This window comes from Acinonyx jubatus, chromosome A3 (genome assembly GCF_027475565.1).
Source record: "Acinonyx jubatus isolate Ajub_Pintada_27869175 chromosome A3, VMU_Ajub_asm_v1.0, whole genome shotgun sequence".
Classification (NCBI taxonomy): domain Eukaryota; kingdom Metazoa; phylum Chordata; class Mammalia; order Carnivora; family Felidae; genus Acinonyx; species Acinonyx jubatus.
The window spans coordinates 26987778-27005239 of record NC_069388.1 but is presented as its reverse complement, the minus strand read 5'-3'; the positions used below and the strand labels follow the sequence as shown (position 1 = coordinate 27005239).

The 17462-nt window shown below is 51.9% G+C and overlaps 1 protein-coding gene across 2 annotated transcripts; it reads right to left on the bottom strand.

The window, feature by feature from the left end:
- Positions 1 to 413: 413 nt before the first annotated feature.
- NRSN2 (neurensin 2) lies at positions 414 to 8236 on the bottom strand. 2 transcript variants are annotated; one of them, XM_027069781.2, is made up of 3 exons: positions 8088 to 8236; positions 4613 to 4807; positions 414 to 2137 (listed from the first exon to the last, which is right to left on the bottom strand). In XM_027069781.2, the coding sequence occupies exons 2-3, from the start codon at positions 4799 to 4801 to the stop codon at positions 1712 to 1714; spliced, it is 615 nt and encodes a 204-aa protein (XP_026925582.1). In that variant the 5' UTR covers positions 4802 to 4807; positions 8088 to 8236; the 3' UTR covers positions 414 to 1711. The 2 variants fall into 2 exon arrangements, with proteins under 2 accessions (XP_026925582.1, XP_014939691.2); XM_015084205.3 differs by having other exon boundaries at positions 7930 to 8150.
- Between the last annotated feature and the right edge of the window lie 9226 nt (positions 8237 to 17462).

Genomic DNA, 17462 nt, shown 5'->3' with positions numbered 1-17462 from the left:
CCTGCAGCCTGGGAGCAGGGTTTAGGGAAAATAATCTGTCTGTAAGGCACTGAGAGCGCCTGGTGCTCCTTAAGTGCTAGTAGGGGTTAGCTGTTCCTGTTGCCCAGCTTTGGCTCCGGCTCTCTCTCCCAGTACTCCTGGCCTCATATCCCTCTCGGGGGTGGGAGCAGTGAGGATGCTGGAGAAATTTCCTTCCCAACAAATTAGCATGTAAACCCACCCTTGGGTCACTTCTCTGACCATTAGTTAAGTCATCTGTAAAACGAAAACAATAGTCCCCTTTCTCGGAGAATTAGCGTGAGACGCGAATGCGAAATAGTGGATGTAAGTGCCCAGCACCTGGTAGGTGCTTTAAGTCTTTTCTCCTCCTTACCCTTGCCCCATGCTCAGGGAGAAAAGAAGCAAAGTCAGTATCCATCCCAGCTGTTTATTGAAAGGGAAGGCAAGACGGAAGGGGTGGGCAGGATGGGGAAGGGGCGTGGGGCACAAGGGCAGTAGTGCCGGCCGGGTGGGGGAGAACGGAGGACCCTCCCGGGAGACCCCCTCCAGGCTGGAGGTGTGACCGAGGGGGGCGGGGTATGGGGCGGAGGCCATCGGCGCCTCTCTCCGGCTGTCTTGGAGCTCCCTCTAGTGGTGAGAATGGAGATGATGCGTCTGGCCAGGGAGGCTTCAGGATGGAGGTGCTTGCTGGGGGCCCAGCAGGGCACATTTGTTACAGGGTGAGGTCAGGACCTGTGGGTAACCTGTGGGTGACGGTTTCTAGATGAGTGGATTTTCAGCGGCAAAGACATCCCAGTTCTCCTGACCCCTGGCTCTTATAAACCATTTAAACGCATGTCCAAATCATCTTCTGAGCCACCAGGGACCATCAAGCCTGCAGCCAGGCCCTCTGGGCCCAAACTGTCCCCCAACCCTTGAGGCCCCCTGGAAGCCAGGAAGGTGTCCAGCAGGCCCCCTGTGCCATATGTGTAGAACAAGAGCTGGCCCAGGAGGAGGCTGAAGATGTGGGTCCTAATTCCTGCAGACTGCCAGCCTCCCCCAGTCACCTCATCTGTAAACTGGGACTAATAATAGCCCACGATTTGGGGGGGGGGTACTGAGGGGCTCTGATGCCAAAATGGACGTAGAAAACGTTCTGAAGGAGGTGACTGTGTTCGCACCATCCTGGAGAAGTCCAAGTGGGGGGTTTTGACCCATCCTCAGGCGTCCTGGGGCAGCTGACAGATGAAGGGTTTAGGGAAAGAGGATGACCCTACCACCTTTCCCCCCAACATTGCCTATGGAGAGTAATGCTTTTATCTGGGTAGAATAGGAAAGTCATGGAACTCCAGAATCTGAGCCAATCCCCTCATAGTACATAGATAGGAACTGATGGTCTGCAAGGGTAAGGGGTTTGCCCAAGGTCGGAGTAGAGTAAGGATAGATTGAGGGGGATGTTTTCTACTCCTGAAGGGCCTTGAAAAGGAGGGAAGTTTGGGGAGGACTTGGGGAAAGTTGGCATCTTGGATGAGTTGGGGCCCAATCCCTGGGAAGGGGCATTGGGATCTGAGCTCCAGCCTCTCTGACCTGGAGCTGGATCTTATGGGGGCATAGGTGAAAGGGACCTGCTTCTCAGGGAGAAGTTAGGGACACAGTTGGAGGGCAGGGTGTGATGGGACAGAGGAATGGTCCAGACCCCAGGTCTGGCTGCCCCTCTAGCCTTGTGGGCAGCTCAAGAGTCCCTCTTGGGCTGGATGGTCTGCACAGAGGATTGCCCAAAGGGGCTGGCAGGTGGTGAAAACCAAGACTGGCCATTGGCATCACGGAAGATGGGGGACAGCTGTTGCTCTGGCTCGTCCCCGAAGATCTCCACGTGGCCATCAGCTTCGGCGTCCAAGGGTTCTGCCTTGGTGTCCTGGCTCAGCCAGCCGGCCACAGCCCAAACCAGGCAAATGGCCAGAAGGATCCCAGCCGCCACGCAGAGTACCGTGCCTGCCAAACGGCAGGTGCCCAGGGCCTGGTTGTAATCGGCTGCCCGCTGATCCAGCACCAGGAATTCCCCCTCTCCGATGCCCTCCAGCTTGGGGGGCACTGCGTAGCCAGTGGTCAGGGCCGCCACACCCAGCAACAGAAGAAGGGTCCCCGTAGACAGGCTGATCTGGAGAGAGGCAGACAGATTGGGAGGTAGTCAGGGTCAGTGGGGGGCCCCAAGGTGATCCCAAGTGGACTTAAAGGTAACTCCTTGGTCTAACCTTAGAGATGGGAATCACAGGGGAGTCACAGAACACACTTTCTAGGACCTAACTGATGAGGGGCACAAGATATCGTGTTCTGTTGCGAATCTTGAGGCCCCTTGATCAATGTCCTTCCCGACTCCCACTTAGGAACCACTTAGTAGGTTTCTCCTGCCCACCTTGAGTTTCCCGCCATCATAATTTAGGTCCCATCTCTGTCCCATCTACCCCCATCTGTCTGTTGGGATAACTCCTACACATCCCCCAGATCTCATCTCAAACCTCACCTCCTCAGGGAAGCCTTCCAGGATGCTCCTGGAGTGGGTCACGTCCCCTGCTTTGGATTCATACAAACACTGCACGTTTGTTCTTCAGTGCGCTCACCTTGGTGCACACTTGAACATCTACTTTCTTGCCCATTTATTTATTTTCTAAACTTGATTTCTTTATGTTGAGAGAGGGAGCACGCACGCTCAAGAATGAGTGGGGGAGGGGCAGACGAGAGAGAAAGAGAGAGAGAGAGAGAGAGAGAGAGAGAGAGAGAGAGAGAGAAGCCCAAGCAGGCTCCGTGCTCAGCACGGAATCGAGACTCAGGGCTTGATCTCACGAACCGTGAGATCATGACCTCAGCTGAAATCAAGAGCTGGACACTTAACCACCTGAGCCCCCCAGATCCCCCTTGCACATGTACTTTCGTTACCGTGTAAGCGATGTCTGCCTGCCCCGCTGGAAAGAGGGCCCGGGAAGCTATGACAACAGACACTGTCTGTTTTGGGTCACGCGGTGTCTTCCTAGCACAGTGCCGGTAAAGAGCAGGAGCTGAGGGAATGTTTGCAGAATGACTAAACGAAGCACAGCTAGGAGCGGCTAGAGAACAGGGACCGCATCTTAAATTCTCTGTGCACAAGAGCCTCGCTCCCTGCCCGGGAATTAGAAGATGCTCAAAATTTTAGGCTACGGACTCACTTTTCTTTTGCTCTTCCCTGATCACCCCAGGCACTGACAGTATCTCCTGGCACCCTGGCACCCTCTGATCCTTTGGCCTGGGGTTGTGCATTCACTGTAGATAGCTTGACACTTTGCCTCCCCCCCTGGAGAGAAGCCATTTGAAAGCAGAGGGAAAGGGACCCCTGCCTCGGTCTCCGTACAGTATTTAGCAAAGAGCTACGCCCAGGGTAGGCACTCGGCTTACTGCCATCTCCACACCTTTCCCCACACTGTGTGCCCTGACTGACCTCCCTCCCTGGTTGTTAGAGACACTGATTGTTTCTCCCCTGTCTTCCCCGGCCCTGGCAATAGTACCCCAATATATCATTGTGAAACCACAGTAAGATTTAACTGAGATGAGCCCCGGTTCATGCCAGTCAGTATCTACTTGCCCTGTGGCCATAGCGATCAGTTGAGAGACGGGCAAGTGACCCAGTCAGAGCCAATGCAATGCTTGACAGGACTTCTGGAAATGAAAAGCATTGTTTTTGTTTTTGTTTCTGAAGGAAAGGCTGGAGGAAATTCTGATTTCCTGTGGGTAGTGTGGAGGGAAACCCAGAGGGTCAGCAAGGTGGCAGCTATCTGGGGATCCTGAAACCTAGCAGGGGCCACCTGGATGGGGGTGCCACGGGGAGCCTAAAGACTAAGAGAAATCTTGAGTCCTCGGGTGCCGGTTTGCACTGCTGGACTGAACCGCACCTGAAGTGGCTCAACCTCTGGTCTACTGTTTAAATCCATTTGAGTTGTGTGTGTGTGTGTGTGTGTGTGTTTTCAAGATTTTATTTATTTTTTTTAATTTTTTTTTTAACGTTTATTTATTTTTGAGACAGAGAGAGACAGAGCATGAATGGGGGAGGGGCAGAGAGAGAGGGAGACACAGAACCGGAAGCAGGCTCCAGGCTCCGAGCCATCAGCCCAGAGCCCGATGCGGGGCTCGAACTCACGGTCGGTGAGATCGTGACCTGAGCCGAAGTCGGACGCTCAACCGACTGAGCCACCCAGGCACCCCTCAAGATTTTATTTTTAAGTAATCTCTACACCCAGTGTGGGGCTCAAACCTACAACCCAAAGATCAAGAGCTGCACGCTCTACCGGCTGAGCCGGTCAGGCGCCCCAAATTTGTATGGTGTTGAATGACTTATCAACAGTAGCCATTTGGCAATTTTTTTTTAAGTAGGCTCCACACCCAAGGTGGGGCTTGAACTCATGACCCTGAGGTCAAGAGTCGCATGCTCTACCGACTGAGCCAGGCAGGCACCCCCCCCCCCGTTGGGTGTTTGTTGCTATTGTTGTTTGTTGCACAAGCAAGACGCCTATATCTGCTATATCATCCCTCTCCTTTCTATCCACTGATCCCATGTCCTCTCTGCAGTCACAGGAAATCACATGAGTTGCTCCTCCTCTGGCCTTACCTTCCAGCACAGTGAGGGCCAGGGTCGGCGGGGACACAGGACAGGAGTCCCCTCAGGGTCATCGCTGAGGGCCATACCCGCACAGTCTTCATAGAAAAGGTGCAGATAGGAGCGGACCCCATACCATTTGCCGTCTTCCACGTTGGGGCCGCGGCTACAGCCGCAGGAACGGTCACAGTTTGGCATCATGGATCTCTGTGGAGGAAGCAAGGTGCAGTGGGCAGAGGGCCCAGTGAAACCCTCCCAGGCCCCCTGAATCTTTGTACCTCCTCCGCTCTTCCTCCCATTTTAGATAACCCACACTTGTAACACAGCCCGGCCTTCTAGATGCTGGTTTGTCTTTCCCTACATACACTGTGAATGAGCCAATGCGCAGGAACACTGAGCCCAGTGCTTGACAATTGTAGGTGCCAACAAATTGTACTTGTTTAGTCTGGAAGCCACCCAGTGGCTGGCACTGTGGGTTCTGGAGCCTGACTGACTGGGTTGGAATCCCGGATCCACCACTTCCTGGCTGTGTGACTTTAGACAAATGCTTTCACCTCTCCAAACCTCGGTTTCCTCATCTGTAAAGCAAGGCTGATAATCACACCCGCTTCACACTGTATCTGAGGCCAAGGAATGGCAGCTGTTGTAGTTACTATTCCTGTAATTTCTTCATTATTATTTTTAATCCTAAACCTTTTGAGCTCCGTATTCGAAGTAAGAGGTTCTCATCCTATCTCCCCTCAAAATCTTCCCCGTTTTCAGGGTACTCTTGGGGTGACTGTCATGGCTGACACTTTGCCTAATCAGGCCGAGCTCCCAAGGTGCAAGGCTCTAAAAAAAAAAAATCCCTCCCCAGGGCTGCCCCTCACAAAGCAGCAGCCTCCAAGTCCCAGGAAATCTTGACTCCAGAGGTGGTGAAAGCCAGGGGCCCTCTGAGGCTCAAGGGTTGTTAGATTTCTAGGGAAACCTATCTAAGAGCCCCTCTTTTTTTTTTTAATTTTTTTTTTTTAATGTTTATTTATTTTTGAGACAGAGAGAGACAGAGCATGAACGGGGGAGGGTCAGAGAGAGAGGGAGACACAGAATCTGAAGCAGGCTCCAGGCTCTGAGCTGTCAGCACAGAACCCGATGCAGGGCTCGAACTCACGGCCCGTGAGATCATGACCTGAGCCGAAGTCGGATGCTCAACCGACTGAGCCACCCAGGCGCCCTGAGCCCCTCTTTTTTAATAAGACGTTTTTATTGAGGTGTAATTGACATATAACATATAATAATTGTCATATTAGTTTCAGGTGTACAACATAATGATTTGGTATTTGTAATGATCGCCATAAGTCTAGTTAACATCTGTTACCATGCGTAGTTACCAATAAATTTCTTTCCTTGTAATGAGAACTTTTAAGAGCAACTCTCTTAGCAACTTTCAAATATGCAGCACAGCATTATTAACTACAGTCACCATGCTGTACATCATGTCCTCATAACTTACTTGTTTTCACTGGAGTTTGTACCTTTGACCACCTTCACCCGTTTTGCCCACCCCCCACCCCCGCCTCTGGCAACCGCTAATCTTAAGAATCTCGCTTCTCACAGGTGGAGACCCTGAGGACTGAGTCACGGAAAGTACTTGCGTATGCACACACGGAGAGGACTAAAACCAAAGTGGGGAATGGGGAGAGGGGTGGGTTGGGGGGAAGAGGGGTTTGTGAGGGGGACGTACTGGCCTCCTGCACCAACACCCCTGAACAGCTTCAAACAAAATAAAGCAAGGCACTTCTACTGAAAGATAAGATAAATTTCTAGCCCTCCCTCCCCCACATTTTCCAATCAATGTGGCCTTCAGTTTCCTGCATAGAGAGACTCACCAGCACACACATACACACACAGCACAGACAGGCGCGCGCGCGCGCGCGCACACACACACACACACACACACACACACATCAGAGACGCACAGATTGACGCACAGACACACAGCAACACGGATACACAAACATGGCAGAAACATACCCCCGCAGGCACACATACACCACATAGAGACACGGACAGGACACAGAAACAGACACACAGACACCCACATTCAAAGACACGCCACAGAGAAACAAGAACACACAAAGACACGCAGAGCGTGTGTGTTGGGGCGATTCTTGGAGTCCCCAGGGATCCACACAAGCGCCAGAAGGGCTCTTCTCAAGGCCTGTCTATAAATCGCAGTTCTTCACCATCCTCACTCAAAACTCGGGGAAAAGGAAGAAAAGGAAAGGGCACAATTTTTTTTCTTTGGACAGAGGATGGGAAAAGGCATAGACCAAAAACGAAAGACGGAGGAAGAGGGCGAGTGGTCCCTGGAGAGAACAGGAATCTCCCTGAGAGGTGGGGGGCGGGGTTCCCAGGGGGTGTGGCCATCGAGGGACCCGCCCCCCGGCCGCGGCTCTCTGGAGGCCCCGGGTAGGGGGGGATACATGGGGGCCAGAGGGGCAGTCAGAGTCAAAGCGGCGACTATTAAAAGACCCTAGGGGAAGGGGCAAGGAGGGGACGCCCCGGAATTGGTCTGGATTAGCTCCTCCCCTGCAACTCTCACGGTCCCTCTCCCCCAAATACACCTAATCACTCAATCTTGCTGGCAATGGGGAAGGAAGGTGACCTTGGCGCTGCCTCCCCGTCGGCCTGGCCCCTCCTCCTCCCCTGCCGAGGTTGCGGGGAGGGGGTCGGGCGGTCAGGGGGAGGGAGAGGGAGGATGCTCGGGACACCGCGTGGATACCCGGGACGTGGGTTGCCATAGGAAACGCTGGGGAGGTGTCCCTAGGCGGGAGGAGGGAGGAGCTCGGCGAGGGGGTGAGCGGGAAGAGGAGGGGGCTGCAGAGTCCGGGGGGGGGGGGAGGGGAGAGACTGCGGCGGAGGCCGGCGGAGGGAGGCGCACGCGAGAGTGACAGGCGGGACGGCCTGAAGATGGATGGAAGCTCTCGCCGGCACGGCCTCGCTCAGTTCTCCTTCCCAGACCCCCAGACCCGCCCGCCTCAGTGTCCGGCGCAGCCCAGGCTGGGAGTAGGGGCTCCCTCCTGGGGGGCGAGGCCAGCGAAATCCGGCCAGTTCCTCCCCTCTCTCCACCGCACCACTGTTTCTGACCGGACCACCAGTTCCCTGGGCGAGATTAACTGCATCCTTTCTCCCAGGGGGAAACCGAGGCACGGAGGGGTGGGGATGGGTTTTAGAGAGGTGGCTACGGGTCTTGTCCTCTGAAGCCTCCTCCCATCCTCTTAGCCCTGAGGGGTCTCTGGGCGAGGCGGCTGGTGAGACCTCTGCCCTCTGCTGCTTCTCTGGGACCTCACCTCCTAAAGCCCGAGGCAACGCCGAGGCTTGGGCGCCGCCGTCCCGTCCGGGGCTGGACGTGGCCGTGCTGGGGATGCGGGCGGGGGTGGGGTTCCCCGGAACCCGGGAGAAGGCGGAGTGGGGGGTCGGGCCCCGCGCGGAGCAGGGCTGAGCTCACCTCTCTGCCTGCGGTCTCCGCGGAGCGGGAGCCGGAGCTAGAGAGCCGAGCCGAAGCTGGTTCTGTCGGCGCCTGCGCCGCAGTCGGGGGCGGGGGTGACACGAGGGTGGGAGGGGGGCGCCCGCCCCACGGCCTGGCTCTGCAGATGGCGCACCCCTGCAGGATGGAGAGCCCCTGTCTCTTTCCAGAGTTCCCTTCTCTCTCTGAGACCCCAGACCCCTCGCGGAAACCCCCAGGCCTCCCTGGAACCCACCCCCTCCCGCGGCCCCTGAAACTCCACATCTGACTCTCCATCACTCCCTCAATCTCCCATCCCTCTGCCTGAAGACCCTCGCCTTCGCTGAGCACTCACTTCCTCCTTGTAGCCTCACTCCCCTCTCTGGGTCTCCGTCGCCTGCATGGAGCCCCTAAGCCAGTAAACAAACGCTCCTATTGCAGAGCCCCCCCCCCCCCCACTTCTCCAGAGACTCCAGCTCTCTCTCTCTCAGCCCTCACCCATGGCTGAGCCCCATCTCGCTCTCAGGAGCCCCCTACCTCTCCCTGGGGCCCTCACCTCTCACTGAGTCCCCCATCCTCTCTCCACTCTCTTTTCCTCTTTGAGCCCCTGTCCCTTGCTAAGGATCAGCCCCTCTCATCTTGAGAAGGGAGCTGGGGTTGGGGAGAAGGGGTTGGGAGAGAAGCTTCATGTCTCCTCTGGAAGGAGCCAATGAGAGGGCCTCCCTTGTTCTTGTTTCTAACCTACCGCGACTTCCGCCCTGGGCAGCACGTGCCTATGGCCCATCTCTCTGGACAACCAGGTCTTGGCAATTGTGTCTACTTCATTCCTTGTCACGTGCCCACGGCCTTGGTTTTGTCCCACACTTGCTGCTGTGTGCTCTTAGGAAAGTCACCGCACTGCTCTGAGCTTCTTCAGGCACCATTGCACAAACATGCCTTCATGCCTTGAGCATGCATTCTATCTCTCCATGTGCTGGGGGCAGGGACACAGGGATGAATGAACTCTGCGAGATGAGGCCAGATCTTTTTCGTTCACTACTGTATCCCAGAGCTTCACGTATTGCTTGGCATTGAGTAGGCAGCTCAACAAACATTCACTGAACACAGACTAGTAATAGTAACAAATATATGCTGCTTGTTATGTGTGAAGGGCTTGTCTAAGTGCTTTACATGTATTACTTACTCTAACTATGTGTGCGTGTGAGAGACAGAGGTAGGCAGACAGACAGATGGACAGAGACAGGAAGTCCTGGAGCCCCAAACTAAAGGCCTCAAAGAGTGACAGGAGGTGAAGCTGAAGAAGCATTGGAAACGACCTGTGCTGGTTTTAAAACATGGCAACAAATTCTTTAGCACTTCTATGGAGGGCTGGGGTCCACGTACCCTCTGTTAGTATCTTGGGTGAGCTGATGACTGCCTGGGACAAGTGAGGCTCTGACTCCCAAGGCTAGGACATAAAAGAACATGCAGGGGGGCGCCTGGGTGGCTTAGTCGGTTTGGGCATCTGACTTTGGCTCAGGTCATGATCTCGCGGTTCTTGAGTTCGAGCCTCGCGCCAGGCTCTGCGCTAACAATTCAGAGCCTGGAACCTGCTTCGGATTCTGGGTCTCCCTCTTTCTCTGCCCCTCCCCTGCTCATGCTGTCTGTCTCTGTCTCTCAAAAATAAATAAACGTTAAAAAAAAAAAAAAAAAAAAAAAAAGGACGTGTACTTCCCCTGGAACTCTAGCTCTTGGAGACGAGAGGAGCCATGCAAGAAGTCTGTTTACCTTGAGGCTGCCATGCTGTGAGGAAGCCAAAACCACACGGAGAGCCCACGTGAAGCGACCATTCCCAGCAGACCTTGCTCTTTCAGTCATTCCAGTTCAGGCATCAGGTAAGTGAGTGAAGAAGCAACCAGATGATTCCAGTCCACAGCTGTTCAAATCAGTTTCAGCTCTGATGGTAGTGGAGAGGGTTCTGGAAGTTCTGGAGGCAACAGGAAGGGATGAGGTCAAGCGTACAGGAGGATAGGCTGGCCTTGAGCCAGCACAGGAAGGATCCAGTATTCTCTGAGACCCGGGGAAAGGAGAGAGGGTGGCCACCGAGAAGAGATACAGGGTAGTGGTTGTGAGTTGAACTCTGGAGTCTTTCAGGTCCAGGTGTGAATCTTGGTTCTGCCACTTGGTACTTCCATGATTTAACGTAAAATAGAGGTAATATTAGTAGTTGCCTCTCAGAAGAATTGTAAGAGTGAAATGAGATGTTCATATAAGATCCATAGGGTAGCACCTGGACCAGAGTAATAACTCAACAAATTGTCCCTAATACTCGTATGGTCACCTTAGTTTATAGGTGATGAGGGTAGGAAGTTGAGTGACAAGACATCTGATAAATCGAATGCTCTGGAGAAAAACAAGAAACATCATCCACTAAGAGGAAGGTTTATGGGTGGCTCAGTCAGTTAAGCGGTTAAGTGTCTGACTCTTGATTCTGGCTCAGGTCAGGATCTCACGGTTCATGGGTTCAAGCACCATGTTGGGCTATGCGCTGACAGTGTGGAGCCTGCTTGGGATTCTCTCTCTCTCTGCCCCACCCCTCCTTGCATTCTCTAAGCAAACAAACAAAGAAACAAACAAACTTAAAAAAAAAAAAGAAGAAGAAAGAGGAAGGTTTTAGGAGTACCGGATGGCTCAGTCAGTGGAACATGCGACTCTTGGATCTTGGAGTTGATCTTAATTACTTTAAATTTTTTAAACAGTCACATGTGGCTAGTGGCCATCATATTGGACAGTCAGGTGTCGGTGGGACAAATTTGCTGCCAAACTTGATCGTGGGGTAGTGAGTTTGAGCCCTACGTTGGGTTTAGAGGTTACTTAAAAAATAAAATACGAAATAAAAAGAAAGAGAAAGTTTTAGTTCAACAGGAGGCTTAAAAAGGGGGGTGAACCAGCCACAAAAGGCCATATATTGTATGTTTCCATATATATGAAATACCCAGAGTCCGAAAATCCAGAGACAGAAAACAGATTAGTGGTTCCTAGAGGCTAGGGGAAGGGAGGAATGGAGAGTGACTGCTTAATGGGTTTCCTTTCAGAGTGATGGAAATATTCTAGAACGAGATAGCGGTGATGGATGCACAACATCGTGAATGTACTATCATTAGGGAGAAATTTTATGTTATGTATGTTTTACCACAATTTTTAAAGGGTGGTAAAGATTTGGAATGATCAGTAATAATGATGGTGGTGGTGGGGACAGATATCACTTACTGAGCATTTACTATGTGCCAGGGTAATTTATCTTCTCAGCAACCTTATGACGCCACTTGCCTGAGGTCATTCAGTCACAATGTGGCAGAATCTGAATTTGCTCTGATGGCTCTGAGGCCACGATCTGTAGAGGCCACAGCGTGAGTGGTTGTGACTTTCTTCGGCAGTGTCAGGAGACCTGGGAATGAAGAAAGAGACTGCTGGTACCCCAGCTCCTGGGGTAGGTCCTCCTGGACAGGTGGGGCAGAAGATGCAGGGGTTCCAGACAGAGGAGCTCAGTGAGGTCCAAAAATAGGTGGATGGGAAGAAAGGGAGTCTGAGGTCAGAGTGTGGGATATTGTAGTCAAAGACTTTAGATGTAGAACCCGGTAAGAGGTGAGAAGGTTCACTAAGCCAGTGCTATCCAATAGAAGTTTCTGCAAAGAAGGGAATGTCCTAGATCTGTGCTGCCTGAACAGGCCATATTTAGCTATTAAGCATTTGCAATGGGGCTAGTGTGACTGATGAATCGAATTTTATTTAACCTTATTTATTTAAATGTTTATTTTTGAGAGAGAGAGAGAAGTGGGGAGGGGCAGAGAAAGAGGGGGACACATGATCTGGAGCAGGCTCTGTGCTGACAGCAGAGAGCCTGATGTGGGGCTCCAATTCATGAGCTGTGAGATCATGACCTGAACTGAAGTCGGATGCTTAACCAACTGAGCCACCCCAGCACCCCTTTATTTATTTATTTATTTATTTTTATTTGGAAGTATGATTTACACCCAACGTGGGGCTTGAACTCACGACCTGACATCAAGAGTCACACGCTCTACCGACTGAGCCCCCCAGGTGCCCCCTAACCTTAAGTACTTTTTAAAAAATTTTTTTGAGTTTATTTATTTTGAGAGAGACAGAGACAGCACGAGTGGGGGAAGGGCAGAGAGAGAGAGGGAGAGAGAGAATCTCAAGCAGGCTCCCAGCAGCCAGCGCGGAGCCCGATGTGGGGCTTGAACTCACGAAACCATGAGATCGTGACCCAAGCTGAAACCAAGTGTCGGTCGCTTAACCGACTGAGCCACCCAAGCGCCCCAACCTTAATTACTTTAAGTTTAAATAGTCACATGTGGCTAGTGGCCACCTTATTGGACAGTCGGGTGTCGGTGGGACAAACTTGCTGCCAGGGCCCTACTTTGGGCATGACTGCCATCTCAGACTCCCATCATCTATCCCTTTTCACCTAGTGCTTGCCCTGCCCCCCTATTGGGTCCCTTCTCTACACTGTAGCCACAGGGATCCTTAAAGCATGAGTCAGATTCTCATAGGGGAGTCTCATTCCCTGCCCCAAACCCTGTACTGACATCTCATCTTACTCAGGGTAAGAGGGAGAAAACTGGTGGAATAAATATGGCCACGAACTCTCTGTCCCTTTGCCCTTCAAGAGCTGGAGTTTATTTCTCTTCAGAGCTGGCCCTGGCGACTGCTTCAACCAACCCAGTGTGGTGGGAGCAATGTTGTGCCTGTTCTGGACTTAAGCTTTCAAGAAGACCAGCTTCCTCTTCTCCCTCTTGGGACACTCCCTTCTGGAAAGCTCCTTCTTGGACACCAGTCCCCACGCTGAAGACGCCCAAGCCACATGGAGAGGCCACACCCTGGTGCTCCTGCTGGCACCCCCAGACAAACTCCCAGCCCGCAGCTAACACCAAACACTACACTGAATGAACAGCATCGTGTAAGTGAGTCATCTTAGACGTGTAAGCCCACTCGAGCCCCCAGATGACATCATGTGAGCGGAATTATCCCATTGAATCCGTAAACCCACAGTATCTTGAGAGAGAATAAAACAGTGTTGGGCCATTAAGTTGACAGACGGTCTGTTACGCAGCAATGACTATGCCAAACCAGTTCTTACTAGGACCTACGGTTGCCCCTCCCCCACAACCTTACCTACCTCCTTGATCTCATCTTCTTCCGTTCCCTCCCTCACTACTCCAGCCACACTGGCATCCTTGCTATTCCTAGAATGAGCCAAGCACATCAGGCAAACTCCTATCTCAAGGCTTCAGAGCCTTTGTACTTGTTTGTGTCTCTGCCTTGACTGATCTTTCTCCAGATATCTGCACGACTAGCTTCTGGCTTTATTCAGATCTCTGCTCATATGTCACCTTGTCAAAGAGGCTTTATTTAAACACTGTCGTAGGGACATGGACTGCTCACCAAATTTCCATGTGCTTCACATATATTTCCCAGTTCCCTTGAAGTTAGACAAAGCCATGTGATTAGTTCTGGCCAATGAGACCCAGGTCTCCAAAGAGATCCTTGGCCGCAGAATTTCTTGGAGGAGAAAGAGCAGAACTTAGCATTCATTTAGTTAACAGGAAACCTTGAAAACAACCGAGGGTGAGAAACTGGGTTGCTAAGAAACCTTCTAGAATGGGGGAGACGGTTGGCATCCATTGCTAGGCAACCTAAAAGAAGCTAGACAGGCAGGTTTGGGTTGCAAGCAGCTTTCCCCCTCCTTTTCATAGTCTCCCTGAACGCCAGACTGGATATGCTCTTAGACACTTCTGCCCCAACCCCCTAACTGAATAGATAGGGAAACTAAGGCCTCAAAAGGCAAGATGATTAGCCCAAATTCCCTCCGGTTTCTCAACAAGAGCAAAGACAAATGGCATAGGAGGGCATCATCATGGGGAGTGACCTGGCATGGCTGAGGCAGAGTTTTAGAGTAGAGCTGATAGCTGAAGAAGAGTCTATAAAACAATAAGGAAGTCAACTGTGAAAGGCCTTGAATGCCAGGCCAAGAATCTTAGACTTGATCCTGAGGGTAATGGGGAGTCACTGAATGGTTTTCAGTGGTGGTCCCATTTGTTTTCCAAAGACCCCTCGGGCTGCAGTGTGGAGACCCAGGACAAAGTCTCAGTGCCCTCAAGGCCCTTCATGCTCTTGTCAGTCTGTCTCCTCTCTCCTCACCGCCCCCTCCAGCCAGCCACAGCCAACTCCCTTTTCTTTTGCGGAGCCTTTCCCCTTGTGGTTGCTGGTGTCTAGAAAGCTTTTTCCTTCACCTGAATCTGCTTAATCTTATTGTTCTAGTTATAATTGCTATATACCGAACTGCCCCCAAAACTTAGTAGTGTGAATAACCACCCTTCCATTATGTCCATGGACTCTGAGGGTCAGGAATTTAGACAAGGTAAGAGGGGATGGCTTGTCTCTGCTCCATGGTGGCTGGGCCTCAGCTGGGAAGACGCTGCTTCAGCTGGGAGTGACTTAAATGACTATGGGCTAGAATCACCTGGAGGCTTCTTCACTCGTCTGGCACCTGGGCAGTGCCCTTGTCACCTGGAGCACCTGCATGGAGTCTCTCCATAGGTTTTGGGCTTCTTCACTGCATGACGACCTTAGGGGTGTTGGACTTTTTAGGTGGTGGTTCAGTGTAGAAACCTACAGCATCTTTCTGCTACATCTTATTGGTTACAAAGTGGATCACGAAGGCCAGTCCAGACTCAAGAGGCAGGAAATTTATGGAAGGAATGTCAAAGAACTTGTAGCCATGTTCTAAAATGGCAACAACGTACTGAGGGGTCAGTTACAGCTTAAGCATCGCCTTCTCCGTGAAGTGACCTGACGTGCCCTGCTCCATGTCTGGATTAAGTGCCTCCTGTGTCCCCACCCCCCCCACCGCTAGCCCCACTGTCCATCTCCAAAAATGCATTTCCAGCCCTCTGTTTATGCGTCTTTCTCCTCCTTAGGACTGTGAGTTCAGTAAGGACAGACCATGTCTGTTTTTTTTCACCTTTGTACACCCAGCACAGAGCCTGGTAAAAGCAGATCCATAATAAATGTTTGTTGAATGGGTGAATGAATGAGTGATTGAGGCAAGACCGTGATTGAGGCAAAGGAGAAAGCAAGGATGGGGCGGGGGGCGGGGATCATGAGGTTGGCCATTGAAAAGGTGAGAAGTGATGGGACACAGGACACACTTTGGAAGTGTAGTCAACAGGGATGAGGGATATGAAGCTATGGGGGAAAAGAGGAGCCAAGGATCACCAAGAGATTGTTGGCCTTTTAGTCTTTTAGCCAACAAAGATGTGGGTGCAGAGCAGGCTTGGGAGGACCATGGAAACCAGAACTCATGTTTAGCTATGCCAAGTTTGAGGTGCCAATTAAATACCCCGGTGGAGATGATAAGAAGGCAGCTAGACATAAGAGTCTGGCAGCAGCAGGATGGAGATTCGGGCTTGAGAATCCACAACTATGGTAAGTAGAATTCCAAGATAGCCTCAAGATTCCCACCTGCTGGTGTGGATGCCCAACAAAACCAGTTCCTCTCTGTATGGGTGAGACCAGGGAGCATGATGGATGTCATTCAGGCGATTAGGTTACATTATGTGACAAAGGGGAAGGGATTTTGCAGAAGTGAGGTCCCCAATCAGTTGATTTTTAATTCATCAAAAGAGAGATTTTCCTGGGTGGGCCCAATCTAATCAAGTGAGTCATTTGTTTATTTTTTTATGTTTATTTATTTTTGAGAGAAACAAAGTGTGAGCAGGGGCGGGGCAGAGAGAGAGAGAGAGAGAGAGAGAGAGAGAGAGAGAGGATCGGAAGTGGGCTCTATGCTCATAGCAGAGAGCCCGATGCTGGGCTCAAACTCCTGAACCGTGAGATGACCTGAGCCAAAGTCGATGCCCAACCAACTGAACCACCCAGGTGCCCCTCAAGCGAGCCCTTTAAAAGAGAGCCTTCCCTTAAAATTAAAATAAGTAACTACATAAATAAAAATAAAAGAGAGCCTTTCCTGGAATGTCTGGCTGATTCAGTCGGTAGAGCATATGACTCTTGATTTTGGGGGCGTGAGGTCATGAGTTCCAGCCCTGTGTTGGATGCAGAAATTACTTTAAACATGAATGAGTGAATGAATGAATGAATGAATGAATAAGATCCTTCCCTGGACCAAGCAACTAGAAGCTGCAAGAAGATTCTCTTCGCTGTCCTTGGCAAAATAAGGTGCCACTCTGTGAGAGCACCTGGGAAGACAGAAACTGTGAGTGACCCTTACAATAATGGCACCAGCTAACAGCCCAGAAGAACACAGGGACTTTGACCCCAGGGAACTGAACTCTGCCCACCACCAGGTGAATCTGGAAGCAGACGCCGAGTTCCGTAAAGGAATGCAGCCCCAGCCAACACCTTGACGCAGCCCTGTGAGATTCTGAGCAGAGAGCCCGGCTAAGCCTTGCCTGGCCCACAGAGACTCAAACAATAAATCCATGTTGTTTTAGGCTGTTTGTGGCACTTTGTTACCCAGCAATAGATAACTAACCCATCAACATACAGGTGTTTTTTAAAACCTTGGAACCAAGATGGTGCAAATAGCCCAGGCCTGGGACCCCACAGAGATGAGTCAATGACCGCGTGAACAGAGTGAGACTGGAGGGGGACACACCCCGCCTCTCACCCTCAAATGCTTCTTACTCCTTCCAGCCTCTAGGTGTCTCCAGAGTCCGCATAAGCAGGTCTCTCCCCACCTCTTACAGGTCAGAATCCATTTCCTTCTGAAATGGAAAGACCCAGATAACATAACAATAAATGGTCTCCCGTAACAATAAGTGGGCCCCTCCCCAACTTTGCGTCTGGGAACTAAGGCCTGCAAAGGAGCCTTGCCCAAGGTCCCACAGAGATCTAGGACTATCCCCCCCCCCCCCCTGCCCCGCCAGGCGCTTGACCCGCCCCCACATTCCCAAGGGCAAAAAGACAGACAACCTCCCAGTTTCCAGCTTTCACTAGGGGAGAGATCTGGGGTGACTGGTAGGCTGAGACTGCAGTTTCTAATTGATCCCAACTGGAAAGGGTGCAGCCTTGAGCTTGGGGCTGTCGGTGTGTGTGGAGAAGGGAAGGAACCCCTCCCGGGGACGGAGCCAGCAGAAGTGCTCAGCCGTGGTTGTAGGGCCAGTGGCCCAAGTCCCGCTGTCCAGCCCCTGGCACCCTTCGTTGCAGATTGAGTTTCCCCCAAAGCAGACACGGAGACGGGAGACTGGGGTGCAAGAGATTTATTAGGGATATAAACACCTGTGAAAAGAAGAGGGAGGGAGCAAGGTTGGGTACGGGAGGTCAAACTGCGCTTCAGGCCTGGCAAAACCTCGGCCACCC